We start from the raw sequence: 16,513 nt of genomic DNA, 5'->3' as shown, positions 1-16,513 counted from the left end.
AAAAGCTTTATAAATATGTATCTGAGACAACTGGCAAAAAGTCAGAGAACCCTATGCCAATTGGACATGACAGTACACTGGCAGAGAAACTTGCAGATCATTTCATGAAAAAAATCGAAAAAATTGAGAATCGTTGAATCTTTTCGATAATTTTCAACCATGTGAAAAAGATATTCCTTGTTTTAATAGTTTTAAAGATCTGAGTGAGGAAGAAGTTAGGAAACTTATAAACCAACTACAGACGAAATCATGTGAACTTGATATCCTGCCAACAAAAGTGCTATAATCGTACTTAATTATGCAGTCGGAAATTCTCCGGAATGTCTTTCAGAACTTCTCAGACTCAGACAAAGAACTTGCGTTCTTCAAATTCCGTTACTTGGTGCTTCGTTGTTCCTTTCAAAAAGCGCAGAACGTTCAGTGACAACATTTTAGTACTGCTGGACTTAAACTCTGGAACTAGATGAATAGTATAGAATATAATTTATTCAGAATACCACATGTATACAATGGTGTCTTCCATACATAGATAAATTGTCAAGACAATTTGCACTGTGGAAAAAAAGAAAAAAAAAAGAACGACAAAATATAATGAAAACACAGGTGCTCGTCCAGTCTTGGTGCCCATACATGGGTCCCCCATAAAAAAAGTTAAAAACTACTGTTTTTAATCCTTAAACGAAAAAAAAGTATTAAAAAATTATTTATTTTTGTTAGATCTATATACTGATACATTGAAAAGGTCCCTATGTTGCCGTAACGCTATGGAGTTTTACAAGGACACGCTGTGGAACAACGTTTTCAATGTATCAGTACATAGCAAAAAAGTATTATTTTTTAAAAATATTTTTTTTTTTTTCGTTTTAGGATTAAAAACAGTAGATTTTAACTCCACATCGTGTCCTAGTAAAAATCCATAGCGTTACGGCAACATAGGGATCTTTTCAATGTAACAGTACATAGTAAAAAACATTTTTTTTTCGTTTTAGGATTAAAAACAGTAGTTTTTAACTTTTTTATGGGGGACCCATGTATGGGCACCAAGACTGGACGAGCACCTGTGAATGAAAACATTATTAAAACACAAAACACCTACGAATTATCTGATCATTATGTTTTTTTTTTATATGAAGTTACATGTTTGCTTGCATTCTTCGAGACTGAATGGATTGAGAAGCTTTTTTAGGATGATTAAAGAATCCTCCGTGTCTGGTTTGGTATAATCCGTAGTTGTAATATTGTAGAATGAAAGGAGCATCTGACGGCTTTCTGTAAATTTCATACAATGAAGTATAAAGTGTTCCTCATCTTCTAATTAGTTACAATTGCTACAAAGCCTTTGTTCCCTTGGTAATTTGGGTCTTAAATACCCGCCCCCACCCCCTCCCCCGCCCCCTCCCCCGCCCTTTCTATTAGAAGATCATGGTGTATTAAAAAAAAAGTTGAAAATTCATAATTTTCGAGTTTACTTTGAGCTCTTTTAGAGCCTGTAGATATTCTGGTAATATGAACTGGATAATTTTCACTGTGTAAATACATTTGAATATGTGCTATTTTATCACTGTTTAATGCAAAAAATAAATCAGAACAGCTATTTAGTGTGTTGTAACCTTTGTAACCTTTAGACCGAGTTGATATTTACAGTACGGGGTTTAGACAAACACATGATATTGTGCTTACTTCTCGTAGAACACATGGACATGGAAAATACGACGGAAAATACCCATAGGAAATTACCAGGCGAAAATATTTTAAAACAGTTTCGAGTTTTAGCGGTAGCAAATAAAAATGAAAGAGTCAAAGCCACAAAAACACTATTGGAACATCTCCAGGAGCAACAGTCTGTTGGAGGAAAGGCACGAAAACTGATGACATTTACTTTCGTACCCATTATTATTCATACCAAATTGAAAATAGATTTTAAATTTTGTACATAATTTACAGTATACACAAATTATTAGTATATATATCAGGTTTTTCTTGTCTTGAGACAACCAAAATGGAGCTGCTTTTATTTTTATGGGTGAAAATAAAAAAATGAAGCCTGTTTCCTTGAATTTTATTGTTGGAAGTGGCTATTTATACGGTCCCATACGAATAGCCTCTTAGGCTATTTGTACAACTCTTCCATACAAATAGTGAATAGCCCGCAGGCAGTGTTGTATTACATTGCCTATAACTGATTAACTCTTATAGTTTATGTTGTCTTGGAGTTGGATTTACTTTTTAGTACAAAATGGAAGAGTGCAGTCTAAATTCTAAAATTTTTAGCTTAAATCTGGACTGATGCCTCATTAACCAGTTTGAATTTATATTGGTTTAGATATCAAACAACATCACCTGTAGTGTAGCTATTTATAGTCAGTGCTTCTTGGACATGTCTGAGGAGCAAATAGCTAAGATAAGATAATTAAAATTTAATGTCTAAACCAACATTACCCATACAGCGTAACTCTGTTAATGGCAGTTCTGATGAGCAGATTCCTCCCTGTAAAGGCAGAAATATTCTTACCCTATTTGACAAACGTCTAAGTAGATGAACTGGAGCAACAACACGAGTACAGTATACACAGTCCAGTCTTCCCAGTGGTGTTTGCTGTACACAGTCCAGTCTTCCCAGTGGTGTTTGCTATACAGTAACACAGTCCAGTCTTCCCAGTAGTGTTTGCTATACACAGTCCAGTCTTCCCAGTGGTGTTTGCTATACACAGTCCAGTCTTCCCAGTGGTGTTTGCTATACACAGTCCATCCAGTAGTTTCCCAGGTGTGTGTTTGTATACACAGTCGTCCTAGTTTCTTCACAGTCGTCTTCCAGTGTGTTTGCTATACACAGTCCAGTCTTCCCAGTGGTGTTTGCTATACACACAGTCCAAGTTACTTACCCACGGGTATTGTTTTGAGCTATGACATCGTGCAGTTCTTCCCCATGTTATGTTGCTGAGAACAACTAGTTCCAGTCTTCCCAGTGGTGTTTGCTATACACAGTCCAGTCTTCCCAGTGGTGTTTGCTATACACAGTCCAGTCTTCCCAGTGGTGTTTGCTATACACAGTCCAGTCTTCCCAGTGGTGTTTGCTATACACAGTCCAGTCTTCCCAGTGGTGTTTGCTATACACAGTCCAGTCTTCCCAGTGGGAAGAAAATGTCTAAACCAACATTACCCATACAGGGTAACTCTGTTTATGGCAGTTCTGATGAGCAGATTACTTCCTGTAAAGGCAGAAATATTCTTACCCTATTTGACAAACGTCTTAGTAGATGAACTGGAGCAACAACATGAGTACAGTATACACAGTCCAGTCTTCCCAGTGGTGTTTGCTGTACACAGTCAAGTCTTCCCAGTGGTGTTTGCTATACACAGTCCAGTCTTCCCAGTGGTGTTTGCTATACACAGTCCAGTCTTCCCACTGGTGTTTGCTATACACAGTCCAGTCTTCCCAGTGGTGTTTGCTATACACAGTCCAGTCTTCCCAGTGGTGTTTGCTATACACAGTCCAGTCTTCCCAGTGGTGTTTGCTATACACAGTCCAGTCTTCCCAGTGGTGTTTGCTATACACAGTCCAGTCTTCCCAGTGGTGTTTGCTATACACAGTCCAGTCTTCCCAGTGGTGTTTGCTATCAGAGATTTTTTCCTTCTTTATAAAGTACCCCAAAAAGGACCTTCTCCCAATTGAAACATGCAATTTTTTCCCCCAATTATCATCCAAAAATTCCCCAAATTACCAAAATTAAGTAAGTTTGCATTTTGATGATTGCAGAAGGAAAACTTAGTTACATTGACATTCACCATGATTTAACCATTTAATCAGTTTGTTTGATGCTATTTACATGGAATTAAAGGAAGAAGCATTCTAAATGATGTTAATAATTAATTATAAAAATTCCCAATCTGAGTAAAAAACCCGCTATTTTTGCCAATTTATCCGGTACCGGACCTTTTCCCAAAAGGGCAAAAAAAATCACTGGCTATTCACAGTCCAGTCTTCCCAGTGGTGTTTGCTATACACAGTCCAGTCTTCCCAGTGGTGTTTGCTATACACAGTCCAGTCTTCCCAGTGGTGTTTGCTATACACAGTCCAGTCTTCCCAGTGGTATTTTCTATACACAGTCCAGTCTTCCCAGTGGTGTTTGCTATACACAGTCCAGTCTTCCCAGTGGTGTTTGCTATACACAGTCCAGTCTTCCCAGTAGTGTTTGCTATACACAGTCCAGTCTTGCCAGACTTCAGGTTTTGTATACACAGTCCTGTCTTCCCAGTGGTGTTTGCTATACACAGCAGTCTTCCCAGTGGTGTTTGCTATACACAGTCCAGTCTTCCCAGTGGTGTTTGCTATACACAGTCCAGTCTTCCCAGTGGGAAGAAAATGTCTAAACCAACATTACCCATACAGCGTAACTCTGTTTATGGCAGTTCTGATGAGCAGATTACTTCCTTTAAAGGCAGAAATATTCTTACCCTATTTGACAAAACGTCTTAGTAGATGAACTGGAGCAACAACATGAGTACAGTATACACACTCCAGTCTTCCCAGTGGTGTTTGCTGTACACAGTCAAGTCTTCCCAGTGGTGTTTGCATACACAGTCTCATGTTTTCTTACACCGCGTGTGTTTGCTTACACAGTCCAGTCTTCCCAGTGGTGTTTGCTATACACAGTCCAGTCTTCCCAGTGGTGTTTGCTATACACAGTCCAGTCTTCCCACTGGTGTTTGCTATACACAGTCCAGTCTTCCCACTGGTGTTTGCTATACACAGTCCAGTCTTCCCACTGGTGTTTGCTATACACAGTCCAGTCTTCCCAGTGGTGTTTGCTATCAGCGATTTTTTTCCTTCTTTATAAAGTACCCCAAAAAGAACCTTTTCCCAATTGAAACATGCAATTTTTCCCCCCAATTATCATCCAAAAATTCCCCAAATTACCAAAATTAATTAAGTTTGCATTTTGATGATTGCAGAAGGAAAACTTAGTTACATTGACATTCACCATGATTTAACCATTTAATCAGTTTGTTTGATGCTATTTACATGGAATTAAAGGAAGAAGCATTCTAAATGATGTTAATAATTAACTGTAAAAATTCCCAATCTGAGTAAAAAACTCGCTATTTTTCCCAATTTATCCGGTACCGGACCTTTTCCCAAAGGGGCAAAAAAAATCACTGGCTATACACAGTCCAGTCTTCCCAGTGGTGTTTGGTATACACAGTCCAGTCTTCCCAGTGGTGTTTGCTATACACAGTCCAGTCTTCCCAGTGGTGTTTGCTATACACAGTCCAGTCTTCCCAGTGGTGTTTGCTATACACAGTCCAGTCTTCCCAGTGGTGTTTGCTATACACAGCCAAGTCTTCCCAGTGGTGTTTGCTATACACAGTCCAGTCTTCCCAGTGGTGTTTGCTATACACAGTCCAGTCTTCCCAGTGGTGTTTGCTATACACAGTCCAGTCTTCCCAGTGGTGTTTGCTATACACAGTCCAGTCTTCCCAGTGGTGTTTGCTATACACAGTCAAGTCTTCCCAGTAGTGTTTGCTATACACAGTCAAGTCTTTCGGTGGTGTTTGCTATGCACAGTCAACTCTTCCCAGTAGTGTTTGCTATACACAGTCAAGTCTTCCCAGTGGTGTTTGCTATACACAGAAGTCTTCCCAGTAGTGTTTGCTATACACAGTCCAGTCTTCCCAGTGGTGTTTGCTATACACAGTCAAGTCTTCCCAGTGGTGTTTTCTCCTGAAGTTACACTGTATGTTCTTCTGTTATAATGTACATCTTGTATTGTGGTTGATCAAAATACCTAGAGACCATTTTAAACTAACACTAAGTTTAAATTTTGTTTTATTTGCCTTCCAGGGTCTCTGTGGAGATATAAAGTACACATTAAACAGACTGGTACAGGGGTTGTCATCAGACAGGAATTTTGCAAGGATAGGTTACTCAGCTGCACTGTGCCAGCTGTTGAGAACTGTTGAAATAATTGACAGCAAAGATGTGTTGACCTGCATAGAGGAGAATGCAAAATCACAGCATACTGCAAAGGCATCTAAAAGTGTAAGAATACTGGCTCATTAAATCTGTGATAGAGATAGCACAATATAAAATAATCTCACAATTATTCTGTAACAGTGATTTGCTTTCTTATCAGTGCTATAAAAAAGACCGACAAACTTTTTCACATATTATATTTTGACAGTATTTTATTTGTAAGGATTAAATTTGATAGTTTTGACGTTTTGGTGGCGGGTGATTGGAGGGGTTGTTTAGTTCTGATATCTAGGCCATAACGTTTTATGTTCCTGGTGATGAAGACCTGAGGGGTGGGGCGGGGGGCATATAATACTTTCTGACTGTAAGTCTGACCTTAAGTCACACCTTCTTGTGTGGTCGGCTCCTACAGTTACATCTAATTCAAATGAATTTTGGTTTACATCATCAATGTGAAGTTGACATGCACTTTTTTTGTCCGATTACAATTTTTTTAGTTATGTCCTTTTTTTTGGGACTTACTCATATTACAGCTACCTATGTGTCACTCCTCTGTCTGTTTTCATCAAGGTCAAATGAAATGTGGTATACATCAAAATCATATGTAGATTGTCAGGACTTAGTATCTTATCATATATACAATGTTACAGTAGGTAAAAAGACAACTTAAGAGCTGCATTATGGGTAAATCAATCAAAAATTGTTAAGTTTGGCGTGATTTTAAATATTATGTTGCCTTCACCAGAGATACAAATATTAGAAATGTTTAGAAGTGTTGTTTCTGTTGACAAAGACAATGAATTGAAAGTTTTGGGGTTTAAAGTGTCCACAGTGTGACTGCATTGAGTAATATATGTGATGTTATAGAAACTGTTCCACATTTTCTAAAATACTGCACATCCAAGTCATCTTAATGTTCCAGTTTGGTTTAGGCTCTCTTATATGATATGCACTTAAGAACCATTTCTCGATTGTTGTTAGAATTTCAACATAGACAAAACTTTATGTATGCTGTTCTTTAACCTTCTGTTTTCACTTCTCAGATAATCAATGTTGAAATCATTTTAACTGGTATTAATTCTTGCGAAATACACTATTGACTACTATGTTGTACTATTGACACCTATGCTGTTGTTTTTAAGAAATCTACTTGTTTATATTGTGTATATATGATGTTTCTTCTTTGCTCTTTGTTCTTTATCATTTAAATACTCTTCATTTGTGGAGGGAAATAAATATGATAATAATCATCATTATTGTAGGATGAAAGGAATGTTGCTCTAGGAAAGGCGTTTGGGCTGCTAACTCTGATAAATTCCGGCAAAATCTTGACCTCAAGTTCAGGAGAGATAAGCAAAACTGTGGAAGAGTTACTTAACTTACATGGCAAGAAATCCTACTTGCAGCTCTTGTGTCTGGATGGTGTTCTTCAAATCATTACACAGGTAAGAACATTGATTGTATTGTGCAAGGAAATAAACATGAGCATTATTAAATGAATGAAACAACTTATAAGATAAAACATTTTCAGTCAGGTTTTGTTCATTCTGTTAATTGAGAATGTTTAGTGTAATTCTGAAATTTGTAGTTTAAATATTCACATTTAATATGTTCTTATCCATCATGTTTTCAAATTTCAGCAAAATAGGACCAATCAAATAAGCATGTTTAAACAGTGTATATCATATTGAACGTGAATGATTTCAGGTATCCCATGATACATTCAAGAAGAGTGTTTTACCTCATGTTGAGAAACAGTTTTCCTCAGGATGGGTGGATTGTTCCCCAGACACCTTACTTCTAATTCTCAAGTCCTACCAGCAGCATCCTGTGAGTATACATAGTATTTACTACAACATAGACTAACCAGATTGATGTATATATAGGGTTGAAGCCATCTTTACCCACTGTTTTACATTATAATAATCTGTCACAGATTGTAAATGCAGATTGGAATATCCTGTTGAAAGGTAACTGTTTTGGCGGTAATGAGGCTCTGCCGAGTTACCCATGTGTCGGATATTCCCATCTGCATCTATAACTAGTGGTAGATTATTTTCTTGCAGACCATATTTGATCAAATTATAGAATAAATAAAGCACAAATAACTGCTTTCTTTGTAGCACTCTTTCTTAGAGTTTTTAAACAAAGGACAGGAAATTAACATTGGTAAACAGAAATGACATCATGAAGTTTCATTGTCGAGCAACAGCAAAGTTCTGGTTTAGTTTCATCATTTGTAGCATAAAGTTGTGTTTTTTTCCCGTAAAATAACTTATTTTGAATCAAGAAATATTCTATATGGAGTGAAGAGCAACTGTCAAGGTATTTGATTTTTATTGCATTTTATGTAAACAGTATATGACCAATGCATGAATCATTAGTTGTCATTAACAGCACGGGAGTCGTCTGGCAGAGGGATGCCAGATGGGTTTGCTGGTATGGGTAAAGTCACCAAAAATGCAAATCCGGTGTGGTGATTAGAATATATAATACAGGTCTTTAATCTAAACTTTAATCCTGTCTTGGGTACCACAGGGCAAAAAATCTTGGTCTCTGCAAGTAATTGAAAACTTCACCTTGTGTAACAGTTGGATGACAGATATCTTCAAACATAATATGAGCATCACCATGAGAAAACCAACATAGTGCATTTGCGACCAGAATGGATCCAGACAAGCCTGCGCATCCATGCAGTCTGGTCAGGATTCATGCTGTTTGCTAACGGTTTCTCTAATTGCAATAGGCTTTGAAAGTGAACAGCATGGATCCTGACCAGACTGCCCGTATGCGCAGACTGGTCTGGATCGATGCTGGTCGCAAATGCACTATGTTGGTTTTCTCATGGCGCGGCTCAATTATCCCCTGTCTGTCAAAGAGAACTTTACCAGGCCAGGATGTAAAATAAAAAAAAAAAGACAACCTCTTCAACTGACTCTTGGTTAGCTGTTTTATGTAATACTGGCTTGATTGTTTATGCAGAATTTAATTGATAATTTCTTTGTAAGGTTTCATATGGCTGAAATGTATAATTTCGTTTTCAGGGAGTTGTGAAGAAGTTGTTAAATGAGAATTGGTCAGGCGAAAAACTGATTTTTGAGAAGAACTTCCCTCTACTAGCTTCAGTTGTCACAGTAAGTACTTTATACAGTATGGTTACCAGCTAACTTAATCTTTCTGTTTTTGCAGGAGGTAAATGGTTTATTAAGTTTTGCGGTCATAGTTTCTATAACGCACCGGTTGAATCTAGATTGCCTCTCTGGGTGAATGGCTAAAGTCATATCTCATCATTTGCCTCAAAATGTGGGGTTGATGTCTGCATGGGTGGTATGCAAGGAAGCCATCCAGTGTTAACTTGACCATCTTTTTACCTAACCAGAATTTGTTTTATTTTCTTTTACTGTGAAATAAAGTGAGTAAAAATTCTGTTCAGAGTCATTTGTTTGAAATAATGTAATTCTTTATTGACTTAGTAAGAAAGTATTTCAACCTAAAATGGACCTACTTTATTTGAAAGTATTAAAGATACAGGAGAGGAACTTAGATTTTATGATTTGAAATAGTTACAAAGTTTTCATTGCAGAAGAGTGCTTGTCAGTCTCACGTGATACACCCAGTTATTGATCAGGTATTGGCAGTTGTTCAAGAGAAAAACCTTGATGTTGGAAAATTCTGGAAACAAGCTTGTAGTAAGTCCTCACAGATAATTTTCTTGCTCTTAAATCCACTTTTCTACTTTGAAAGTGAACTCCACATTGTCTCCTTGCCAAAGTGGGTCTGATCAGTCAAATTCAACCTTTAACCTTTTCGTCCCCTTAATGCAAAAAGGTACCATGAGCATATGAATAAAGAAGGCACTTGGTACCTTTTTGCATTAAGGGGGGGTTTTGATCCCCCAAAAGTGGGTAACATTCTTGCATAAACAGCAGTCTCCAGATCCTGTATTCAAAACAAAGATTTTGATTTTATGACAAAAGATCTTGATTTCACCATGAAGGTTTTGATTTCACCATAAAGGTAGCTACGACAAAGATCATAATTTCATCATATAAATCCTGCTTTCAAATCAGAGATCTTGCTTTTGCCACATTTCTCACATTAGACATGTCTTATATTTTCAGAGCACCTGTTGGTAGCAGAAAAAAGAGTGAGGGTTGGACCAAAGCAAATACTTGGACTGTATCTGTTTGAGAAACTTTTGCCATGTATTGATTCTCCTAAAAAGGTCAGTGTTGTCATGTATTAATTCTCCTAAAAAGGTAAGTGCTACCATGTATTGATTCTCCTAAAAAGATAAGTGCTGCCATGTATTGATTCTCCTAAAGTAGTAAGTGCTGCCATGTATTGATTCTCCTAAAGTAGTAAGTGCTGCCATGTATTGATTCTCCTAAAGTAGTAAGTGCTGCCATGTATTGATTCTCTTAAAAAGGTAAGTGCTGCCATGTATTGATTCTCCTTAAAAAGTAAGTGCTGCCATGTATTGATTCTCCTAAAAAGGTCAGTGCTGTCGTGTATTGATTCTCCTAAAAAGGTCAGTGCTGTCGTGTATTGATTCTCCTAAAAAGGTCAGTGCTGCCATGTATTGATTCTCCTAAAAATGTCAGTGCTGCCCTGTATTGATTCTCCTAAAAAGGTCAGTGTTGTTATGTATTGATTCTCCTAAAAATGTCAGTGCTGCCATGTATTGATTCTCCTAAAAAGGTAAGTGCTGTCATGTATTGATTCTCCTAAAAATGTCAGTGCTGTCATGTATTGATTTTCCTAAAAAGGTCAGTGTTGTTATGTATTGATTCTCCTAAAAAGGTAAGTGCTGTCATGTATTGATTCTCCTAAAGTGGTAAGTGCTGTCATGTATTGATTCTCCTAAAAATGTCAGTGCTGCCATGTATTGATTCTCTTAAAAAGGTAAGTGTTATCATGTATTGATTCTCCTAAAGTGGTAAGTGCTGTCATGTATTGATTCTCCTAAAAGGGTAAGTACTGCCAAGTGTTGATTTTCTTAAAAAGGTAAGTGCTGCCATGTATTGATTCTCCTAAAAAGGTAAGTGCTGCCATGTATTGATTCTCTTAAAAAGGTAAGTGCTGCCATGTATTGATTCTCCTAAAAAGGTCAGTGTTGTCATATATTGATTCTCCTAAAAAGGTCAGTGCTGTCATGTATTGATTCTCCGAAAAAGGTAAGTGCTGCCATGTATTGATTCTCCTAAAAAGGTCAATGTTGTCATATATTGATTCTCCTAAAAAGGTGAGTGCTGCCATGTATTGATTCTCCTAAAAAGGTGAGTGCTGCCATGTATTGATTCTCCTAAAAAGGTGAGTGCTGTCATGTATTGATTCTCCTAAAAAGGTCTCTATCTTGCAATATTGACAGAATTTTGGAAGATTGACTCAGAATAAAGCAGAGATTTCTCCAGATCATAGTGGGATAAACAAAATGCTGTAGTTATCCAGGATTTTGAGTACCACAAACAAAGGAAATATCATAAAAACAAGTTAGGGATTATAAGTTGTTCGAGAGAGAATTAGCATTCATAGTACTTAGATTGTTAACATCACGAACCAGATTTTATACCAGAGAAACATCTAATCCTGTTTTATTCTTTTTATCCTACAGTTGAAGGAAGTTATGCTTCCAGACATGGCAAGTGCATTTATTCAACTCTGCTCAAAGAAAATTGAGGAAGGAAGTAAAACAGAAAAGAAAACTAGTGATACCATAAAGAAGGCATCTCAAGTTGTATGTATAATCATGTCTGTGGGAGAGTTATTTTTCCAGGCTATTACTTCATTGAGTACTGATATATTGAAACTCAAATAATAATCTGACACTAATTAATCATGGTATCAGGCATAGGTTTTATTTGAAATTGTTAGAGAATGTTGCATAATATGCAACTTCCATTATAGGAAAATTTCTTGATGAGCAGATGCTTATTTGCAACTTAGCTTACCATGCTGGACACGATTGGTTCTGCCTTTGCGACCAGAGTAGATCATGATCAGCCTGCACATCTGTGCAGTCTGATCACGATTTGCACTGTTCAGCATTCAGTCAGTATATTTTTGGTAAGCATCCCTTTTAACAGTTAATGGTACTGTCCAGATTGAAAGATGGACAAGTTCATTATAGAAATTTAGCAGGGTAAGGGTTAGAGTAGAGATGTCAGTATTGTTCTCTTGCATAGAAGTAGAATCCAAACATTTGAGCCATGCCATGGGAAAACCAACATAGTGGGTGTGCGACCAGCATGGATCCAGACCAGCCTGCACATCCGCGCAGTCTGGTTAGCATCCATGCTGTTCGCTAACAGTTTCTCCAATTCCAATTGGCTTTAAAAGCGAACAGCATGGAGCCTGACTAGACTGCGCGGATGCGCAGGCTGGTCTGGATCCATGCTGGTCGCACACCCACTATGTTGGTTTTCCCATGGCACGGCTCATTTATATTTTACACACGAGAATACAACGTGTATAATGAACCCAATTTTGACTTATTTTTGCAGCTAGCAGACTTGGCAACATTGACGTCTGCCAGTAAAGATGCACAGTTCCAGATTGAGATGTTGAAATGTCTTATTACATCCCCGGGATCATTTGAGTTTGACAGTCAGACTAATACAAATACAGTAGCCCAAATCTCTAGTCAGGTATGATAAAATAGGGTTATCATAATAGTAGCTCGATCTGGGATGCTGTAGTCAGCTTGAGTGGATTTTCCAGATCGGATCTCACGAGGTGCAGAAAGTATCCATAAAAAGGGCCTAAGTTTGTGTCGCATGCATCTCAAAAACTATTTGATCTAGTGTTATGAAACATTACAGGAGTATTTTTTCAGCATGTGAAGTTGTGCACCTGAGGTTTTGTTAGAGATATCACTCAGTCAGACCAGAGTTATAGCCCTTGGCTTAGTAAAAAATATGCATAAAAAGGCATAAAAGTTGTGTTGCACATATCTCAAAAAGTATCTGACCTAGGGTCATAAAACATCATATGAATATTATTTAGCATGTGAAGTTGTGCACCTGGCATTTTCTTTTAGTCAGATCAGAGTTTTGGCCCTTGATTGTCAAAGATATGCATAAATGGATACAAGTATTTGTCACATATATCTCAAAAAGTATTTGACTTAAGAGTCATAAAACATTGGGGGATTGTTTTATAGCATGTTAAGTTCCACACCTGGTGTTCTGTTTGAGATTTCACTCAACCAGAATGGAGTTATGGTCCTTGACTTAGTGAAAAATACACAAAGTTCTCAAAAGTTTGTGTTTGCATGTATCTTACAAAATATTTTACCTAGATTCATTAAACCATGTAGGAATATTATCTTGCATGTGAATATGTGCACCTAAGTTTTATTATGTCCTCACATATTTATGTGGGTGGGCATATAGCGTTGCTGCTGTCCGGAAATCTTGTGTGTCCAACTCCTCCCACACTGTTCTGATTTGCTTCAAACTTTCACAGATGAACAACCTTAGATGACCACTAAGGAAGGGATTTCTTTTAGTGACTATTTTTACCACAGTTATGGCCTTTTGATAGTTTTGCTGTATAGAATATAGAGAAAAATCTTGTGTGTCCAAGTCCCTAAACACTATTGAAAGGATATGCTTGAAAATTTCACAGATGAAGGACCTTCATCTGAAGATGACCATAAATAATTGATTTTTTTTTCTGTGGCTATTTTTTCTAGAATTATGGCCCTTTCTCAATAAAACCTTTGCTATTTAGAGGATGGTGCAGTATGTGAGAGCATCTGTGTCCTATGGACATAGTTCTAGTTCACTTTGAAAGACCAGCATTATGGCCCTGACTTTGTCAAAAAATATTAGTTTGTGCCCCATGTATCTCAAAATGTACATGACCTAGAGTCATAAAACAATAGAAGATTTGTTTTATAGTATTTGAAGTTGTGCACTTGGTGCTGTCTTTGGGATTTCACTCAGCTAGGCCAGAGTTATGGTCCTTTACTTAGTGAAAAAAAAACAAAGTTCTTAAAAGTTTGTGTTGCAAACATCTTAAAGAGTCATGAAACCAAGTACAGTGACAGGAGTGGGGGACACCTGTGTCCTATGACTCCTATCGATACACATCTAGTTGTCACTATGCTGGAAGTCATAACTTTCTTTGTCTGATATATTTGTGATATTGTTACTGGTGTTCTTTTCTGAAATGTTGACTTACCTAATATTGAAAAAAAAAAAATGTACCATTTTCCCCATAAAATAAACGTATTTCTTTTTAAAGGTGGTCAATCACATTTAAACAACATTTAATGACATTTTTTACTTTTTGTATATTCTGGTAGAGAATTATTTAAGGAACAAAAAGACCGATTACATAGAGTTAGATTCCTATTTGAAATGTATATTTTATTATTTTTATAAAATTTTGTAATTACTCCCCATTAATATGAAAGTATATAAAAAGCTGGATATTTCTTTTTATTTCGATACAATGTCTAGTTTTACATTTGCATTTGATAGACATATCAACTATTGAACAATCTGAACCAAAATCCAAGTTTAAAAGCTGTGTGTAGCTTCTGAATTCATTTATTTCCAATCTATCTTGGTTGCGCAACCAAGATAGGCGAAGGGAGGTAATAATAATTTTTCAAACTTGCGTTTCTAATGAATTCCATCTAGATACATAATTTTTAATGCAAATATTTTACAAATATATTACAATATGTCTAATATTTATACATTTCCTTAGGCAAAGTATGTTTATCAAATTTATACTTATGATAAAATAACTCTATCTGGGTTGGGCAACCAGGATAGGAAAATGAAATTTTAAAAATACCTCCAGTGAGAATCAAATTTGTATTAAGTGTTAAGTGAACATAAATTAGTGTAAATGATCAGATGCTAAAGTTTCGAACAAATCCGTTACATGGCCAAAATCTGATTATCCACCTTTAAGTTGTTAGAATTATTTAACTTTTGAGATAATGAGAAAAATTTATTCCATCTGTGTTTTTCAGTAAATATTTTAATGTGTAATATATCTGGTGGTTTCTAAAAGGATAATACCAAATATATTTTTCATTGGTATGGAGCTATAAAATGGGCACAGATTGGATAAAACTCTTGAAAACACATGAAAGAAAAAATGTTTATTTATATGTACATAAGATCAAAGTATTTTTTCCATTGTGAACACCAGATTTGACATTTTCAGTCAATGTGAGAGCCACTTATGAAAATTTTGATCTTGCGCTGAAACAAACAACTATCCTCTAGGAAATTTAATGTGCACCAAGAAGTAAGACCTTGTTAGCCTAACCAGGAAAATTAATATTAACTGACATGTTTTATAAAATTTGTAGTTACTGCCTAATAGTGATGGGACATCGGTTGGAAAACTCCAACCGATTATCGGTTGGAATCGGTTAGCAAACCGATGCGATGTATCGGAAAAATAATCGGTTGAATGTTATTTATTTTCATACTTGTTTATTCAGATAGTCATGTCTTTAAAATGACTGTTTTACTTAAAATTCATAAGCTCTTTTGAAAAATAAAGAACTACCATTAATCAGATGTTTTAAAGCTGGTTCCTGGTAAACAGAAACTTGTTTAGTAATGACTAATTAGTTGCAGACAGGGAAACAACAATAAATTGCAATCTGGTGTACATGTATCATAGACTCATAGCTGTCATTTGTGACAGTTGACTTGTATATCTGTACCTGTAACATATCTAGCATACAGCAAGGAAGTACAGATATTTCAGTCTTTCTCTGGCAGCGAGTGACAAAAATAGTGATTGTAGAAAATCATTAAATGAATTCAGTTATTTTTCGGTTATATAAATATTTTCATACAATGGTTACCATAGCCTGACACTACTGAGTAGCACCATGTTCCAACTGCTTGTTGCTATGGCATACAACAAAATCATGAAGCTTGGTAAAAATGATCAGATAAAAATCAGAGTTTGATCTGTTTCTGTATGTATACCAGTCAGCGGTACTGGGTAAACGGAATTTCGGCAGAAAAAAATCATGACAACTCGATGACAACTGCAACTGCATAAAAACACCAAAGTTCTTTCCATTGAAATTACATTATGGACACGGAAATTTGACGGCATTAGTGTCCAGTTTCAACAGATAAATTCCCTCGGGCATACTGTTGTAAAATACGAAAATTTATCAAAGTTTCTCTGATTTATTTTGCCCCACTTTTTATTGACGCTGTGGACGCCGCCATGTTAACAGCTGTGCCTAACTGTAAGATGTTAAATCCATTTTCATTGGATAACTGAAACAAAAATACTAACGTTTGATTGTCGGCATACTTCTGTTTTATCCGTTATGTATGCAGGTAGTCCAGATTTCGGATATTTCTAGGTAAACATAAATTCTCACGCACTGTATTTCCCTTCGGGAACCTTCGTTCATACCCGTGTAGATTCGTACCCACTATCGACTCTGAGAAAACATAATCGATTATCGGAATCAGTTGGACTTTTCTAGCCGTCAGTCGATTATATCCGCTAATCGGCCCATCACTACTGCCTAAACCA

At 36.5% G+C, this 16,513-nt stretch overlaps 1 protein-coding gene across 1 annotated transcript in view; it reads left to right on the top strand.

Moving 5' to 3' along the window:
* Positions 1-1,659: 1,659 nt before the first annotated feature.
* LOC123535308 (myb-binding protein 1A-like protein) overlaps positions 1,660-16,513 on the top strand; it is a 127,939-nt gene continuing 113,085 nt past the window's right edge. Inside the window, exons 1-9 of the mRNA XM_045317917.2 lie at positions 1,660-1,856; positions 5,843-6,040; positions 7,237-7,419; positions 7,682-7,804; positions 9,019-9,108; positions 9,558-9,663; positions 10,096-10,199; positions 11,589-11,711; positions 12,478-12,621. Coding sequence (XP_045173852.2) covers positions 1,665-1,856; positions 5,843-6,040; positions 7,237-7,419; positions 7,682-7,804; positions 9,019-9,108; positions 9,558-9,663; positions 10,096-10,199; positions 11,589-11,711; positions 12,478-12,621 — 1,263 coding nt within the window. The 5' untranslated portion in view covers positions 1,660-1,664. The remainder of the gene's footprint in view (positions 1,857-5,842; positions 6,041-7,236; positions 7,420-7,681; positions 7,805-9,018; positions 9,109-9,557; positions 9,664-10,095; positions 10,200-11,588; positions 11,712-12,477; positions 12,622-16,513) is intronic.

This window comes from Mercenaria mercenaria, chromosome 12 (assembly GCF_021730395.1).
Source record: "Mercenaria mercenaria strain notata chromosome 12, MADL_Memer_1, whole genome shotgun sequence".
In the NCBI taxonomy this organism is placed as follows: Eukaryota; Metazoa; Mollusca; class Bivalvia; order Venerida; family Veneridae; genus Mercenaria; species Mercenaria mercenaria.
This window is presented reverse-complemented; position numbering and strand designations above follow the sequence as displayed.